Source organism: Monopterus albus, unplaced genomic scaffold (assembly GCF_001952655.1).
Source record: "Monopterus albus unplaced genomic scaffold, M_albus_1.0 scaffold248.1, whole genome shotgun sequence".
NCBI classification, from domain to species: domain Eukaryota; kingdom Metazoa; phylum Chordata; class Actinopteri; order Synbranchiformes; family Synbranchidae; genus Monopterus; species Monopterus albus.
The window spans coordinates 185,406-191,040 of record NW_018128128.1 but is presented as its reverse complement, the minus strand read 5'-3'; the positions used below and the strand labels follow the sequence as shown (position 1 = coordinate 191,040).

Genomic DNA, 5,635 nt, shown 5'->3' with positions numbered 1-5,635 from the left:
CTGTCTCAGAGGTCAGCTCAAGCTCGCTGGCACAGAGCCTAGCTTTAGCTCTGCAGACCATTTGTGGAGGCAGGGAGGAGGAAATGATTTCACTGACAAAATTAAATGTCAATGGGCGGAGCCATAAAACACCAGAGCTTTTCAGAACAAAAGCTGACTAATTACAAAATTAAAATAAAAAATAGAAATATCCAGCTTTAACTTGTCCGTCTGACTAGCATGGCTCACAGACAACTCTGTGGTTTGATACAGCTGGCCAGAAAGGACCTGTCCTCTCAAAAATGTCATTCAATTCATCCGACAACATCTGCACTGGACAATTCTGTGAAACAACATTACTTTTGACAATACTTTTTAATGTTGAAGGTTAGTGTTTTTAAAATGTTTTCCTTTTAATATTTGTAAATAAAGCTATGTTTTCATTGAGACTGGTGAAAAATTCCTAATAAACTATGGCCAAGGTTAAATGAAGCTACAGAAACATCACAGTGAACCAATTCTTTGACAGGACACCAACTCTGAGCTCCCACAGGAAAATCTGATACACCACAGGCTCATCCACCACCTTGTCCTCCACATCTTGTCTTTCCAGTTTGCCACACAAAAGAGAGATTGCTTCTTGCACTGACATTGAACACTGATGCTGGATGTGTAGTGTGAGGTGCTGAATCATCTATGTAAAATTTCAAGGGATATGGAGTTAAATAATCAACACCACCTGCCAACTAGTACACAGCTAACACCAGAGCTGTGGTATAAGCATTAGATGATGCCAATGTGCAGATGGAAATCACCGAGAGCGATGTTGACTGACACAACGTGTCACAATACAACATGCAAAGTCAAAGATCTAGTCTCAAAAGCTGCATTTTGGAGGGTGGTACAATGACTGAAGCAACATATCAGAAAAAGTAGACCAACGGCATTTCCATTCACTGTAGTTTGGAGTAAGAGCACACTGTTCTTTGGCTCTGCTCACTGATGTTGAACCCACTGAGACTGTTTCTGCTAAAACAGTATGGGTCCAGGAAATGTTTCCAGAACTAAGGTATAATTCTGAATACTGATTCCTTACAACATACTGTAACAAATGGTCATGAGTGAAATTGAACAGTGGCTGCTCTGTCTGCATGGCCTTGAGGGAACAAAGGCACACACTGAATAGTGAGCCTGCTTTTTTCTGACATGCTATTCTGGCCACTTCAACAGGGGACAGTTATAACAGTATATCTATATTTTTAAATATCTTTTAAGCAAACACAACACTGACTATTACAGTAAAAGGTGTGGTCTAAAAGAGAAGAGATGAGACAGAAGAGATAGCTGTGGCATGAAGAGCATCAAGTGCAGCTGGTTGGGTTTTCATCCACCATGTTTCACTAAATGAAGACTTTGTTCTGTAACCAAGCATAAATCACGACAACCCTAAATGTCCTGTGACCCTAATGAACCATGGTCCACCATCTGTAACAGTGGCAGATTATGCGTATTAGTCTTACCTGCAGTGACTACCCACGCAGTCAGGGCTGCCACACAGAAGACCAGAGCCATGCAGCCTTTCATGTTGCCACAGCCCTGAAGGTGACATGGATTATTACATTTTTAAAACAAAATTATTGGTAATAATACATTCTTTTCAAATGAATTTTGGATGTCATTTAACAAACAGCATATCCCTTAACTTCAGGGATGACATGTTTAGTTGTTTTATATCTGACTCAAAAAAAAAACTTTGAAGATAGTAAAATAATTATGATTCAAAACTCTCACACTGTTCTGTACAACAAGAGTTCCCTTACCTCCGTTATGTAAAATACAGTGAGGATGAAAAGCCTGGCTTGTGTATGAGGGATGACTCCAGGAAAAATGTAAGAAATTCACAACAAGTCTTGCAAGTGGCCAGTGGGAAGAGTTGTGTGCAGCAGAATGTAGTAGGGGGTTATATGGGGGACCACAGGGAGGGAGGAGATAGGGCGTCAAAGGGGGAATAAACTGGAGGTTGTTGGGCAGAATTAAGACTGAACAGAAACTACATGAAGTCACTAATCAAATCAAATCAAATCAAATTTTATTTGTATAGCGCCAAATCACAACAAAAGTAATCTCAGGACACTTTACAAAGTAAGGTCTAGACCTTACTGTTATCAATATTATTACATAGGGAAAACCCAACAAATCCCCCTTGAGCAAGCACTTGGCGACAGTGGGGAGGAAAAACTCCCTTTAACGGAAGAAACCTCCGACAGACCCCGGCTCTTGGTGGGTGGCCTTCTGCCTCGACCGGTTGGGGTGAGTGGATAGAGGAGAGACAAAAGAAGAAAAGCAACAAGACACAACAATCAAACACTGATCAGGTTGATGTGGCTGGTGACTGCTCGTCAGAGACGTAGAGCTCCAGGGCCAGGGCAACCTGCAGAAAGGTACAGGGAGAGAGAGAGGACACACTATGGGAGAGAGGAGACACACAGTTAGTAATGTGTAATGGTGGCATATAGAAGCATAGGGAGAGAGAGGAAAGGGGAGGAGAGGAGAGCAGGAGGGGAGGGGAAAGAAACTCAGAGCATCATGGGGCCCCCCAGCAGCCTAGGCCTATAGCAGCATAACTAAGGGAAGACTCAGGGTCACCTGATCCAGCCCTAACTATAAGCTTTGTCAAAAAGGAACGTCTTAAGTCTAATCTTAAAGGTAGAGAGGGTGTCCACCTCCCACTAGAGCTGGATGTGTTTAGTGCAGAATTATCCTAACGCCTCCGTGTTCATATTTGTACAAATGATGTACAGTAGATTTTGAGGCAATTCATGTTTCTGTTTGTCTCACCAAAAGATACTGAGAAATAAAAGAGACTGTATAAATTACAATATACCACAGACTTGGTTATTTCAGGGGTATTTTGATTTCAGCCTAGACTGAAGCATAATTACTAACAGCTACCACACTTGTTTGTACATAACAGGTTCAAGTTGGCTGTTGGTGGCTAAAACAGCAATTGAAATGTTTGCTAGTGCTAGTGATTGTTTGGTAACAGCTGACCAGAGTAGATCAAGGGTTGTGTTGAGTGTGTGCATGCAGCCAAAAAAAGGGGTGGTCCTGGGACACTAGAACACACTATTGAGCCTTTTTGGTATCGTGGGCCCAACTCAACGAAACACAGGTTAGTGGAAAGGAGCACATCTGATGACCCTGTAAACTTGCCATCATGCCTACACCCACACAGAACTTGTATTGGTGTTGGTGATAATATAGCTATAGATTCATTGGAATTGTAAATAGTATTCTTTTATTAGACAATCTTGGTAGATTGATGGGTAAACATCATTTAATGCATTTACTGAAATTCCATATGAATCCTCTCCCATTCTTTGGCACATTTAAGTGTGTATTATTGACTGACTAGCATGAAAAAGGCAGAAATCTCAATATATCCAGACAATGCCATGATGTATCATGCTGCTGATTCTTTCATAGATCTAAAACTTAACCTAGATAAACTAGATCTAGATCATGTCAGGATAACTGAAATGTATTTATAACTAGACAAAAATAAACAACTTAACCTTAAATATATCTAAAATGAAATGTATGTTGTTGGGGACACAAAATAAATTGTCAAGCAGGCCTAAACTAGCATTAACAATATCAGGTGAGAATATTAGACAAATGGAGAGGGCCAAACTGCTGGTTCTGTGTTCACCTTATATTAGGCAGCATACACTGAATCAAGTTGCTAAGTCATTAATTTTGTGCCATCTGTACCATTGTTTGCCAGTTTGGTCATTGGTATCCAAAACAAACATATCAGAGCTATAAGCTGACCAAAACAGGGCTGCTATATTGGTGTCAGGGTATTCGATTAGCACCAAGATTGAAATATCACACTAACCTGGGTTGGCTTAGTGTCCAGCAGTGGATCTCTTTTATCATGGCCAGGATGTTTTATTATTACAATCACTTCTAGGGTGCCTTTGTTTTTATTTGATTAAATTACTTATTGTAATAATACTTACAATTATGATTCTAAATCAGCAGTTAGTGATCTTATAGTTACTTCAAATTCAAAGACAAAATTTATGAAAGACTGTTATTCATAGAGCAGTATTAATTTGGAATAGCTTGCCATTAAAAATAAGAATAATTAGTAGGTTAGTTTTTAGAAGATGATTTTCTTTTACATAATTTTTAATAAAGTTAAAAGTTTCCTTTTATGATTTTGAGTTGTGCTTGTTTTTTTATATGTTTTTAACATATATGGATGTTATGTAATATTATGCAGATACACAGTATATTATTGAATGTATGGGTGCTGGGGACCCAGGAAGATTAGATGGTTGCTTTGCAATCAACTAATGGGCACCCCCTTTTTACTGATAAACAATAAACAGTTTGTGCTCAGTGTGGTAAATAAAAAAAACTGAGCTAAAATCTGCAGTTTCTTTGTCAGAAATGTTTTAGCATTAGCCTACATACCAAAGTGATTCATTTGCACAAACCGTCCAAAAACAGGCAGTGATTTCATCCTGAAAGAAGGGATTGCATTCAGTCTTTGAGACAAACACATTCTCTCAGGCCTGAAGTGCTAGACAGGGCTGGGGGGGGTTCAGATGAGGGGCCTAACCATGCCAAAATGTCTGGATAAATACATCTTAAAGAGAGACTGCGGTTTTCTTGGAATCCTAATGAAGCTGTCTTTTGTGTTTGTGTGCTGGCTGGAGCAAAGTCTGTGGCACTAAAATGAGCATGTCATGCTTCACAAAGTCCCACAAAGCTAAAGAAGAGGCATGGCAGTGCCTGACAGCTCGCCAGAGGTGGCTGTCAGTTTTGGAAACCACACACTTGACAATGGACAAACTCTGACTGACAAATCGCTGTCCTGAGAAAGCATAGAGGGGCTTCATAAATTCTAAGATTTGCAAACTTCAAGCAGTTGGAATCATAGGACATTTAATTTTGGGACAAATCCAATCCAGCTATTACTGCCTACATCAAAAGGTTTGTTGCAGAACTGATCACTATTACAGGGGCTGTCAAGGGATCAACACATTTACATTAGCTTCCTCAAAGATATAACCATTACTACTGTTATCATTATATCAAATTGCAATGGACAGTCTGTGTTCAAGAGGATACTTATTGTTTCAAAAGAGTTTAAATTTTGTCAAGCTGTCATTACTGAAACATTGGACACTGGAGCATATTTCTGGGGAATTTAAAAACTTGCCTAAGTAAGAAAGTATAAGTACATACATTTGTCGACAAAAACTGTAATTGTGGGTGGCAAGTGCTACTGAAGAGATGTTTTTCCTCTCTGTTAATGACTGGTTGAGCTTGTTGTCTCTTGTGCAGCCTCAAGTATTTGTTCTGGAACACTGTCCCTTCCTGCGGGGGGTCTGATTTTTTTGCCAGAGAGGTTTAGAGAAGTGATGGCTGGTAAACACAGACCCAAGCGGAGTCCATAATTAGAGCAGCAAGCAGACCCTGCCAAAACTAAGGCCAAAGGCTTTTCCATGTCAGCTTGTATAAAGCTCAGTTTAACTGGTTTGTTAAAGACTTGTCTTTGTGTCTGAACTGTGACAGCTGCTCATAGATTAAGCGTAAATGAAATAGATGAGATGTGAAACTCGATAATATTCATTTGAGA

The 5,635-nt window shown here is 39.7% G+C and overlaps 1 protein-coding gene across 1 annotated transcript in view; it reads right to left on the bottom strand.

Moving 5' to 3' along the window:
- LOC109972137 (glutamate receptor U1-like) overlaps positions 1-1,910 on the bottom strand; it is a 10,182-nt gene extending 8,272 nt beyond the window's left edge. The window contains exons 1-2 of the mRNA XM_020620809.1: positions 1,800-1,910; positions 1,500-1,575 (exon numbers count right to left, since the gene is read on the bottom strand). Coding sequence (XP_020476465.1) covers positions 1,500-1,563 — 64 coding nt within the window. The 5' untranslated portion in view covers positions 1,564-1,575; positions 1,800-1,910. The remainder of the gene's footprint in view (positions 1-1,499; positions 1,576-1,799) is intronic.
- Between the last annotated feature and the right edge of the window lie 3,725 nt (positions 1,911-5,635).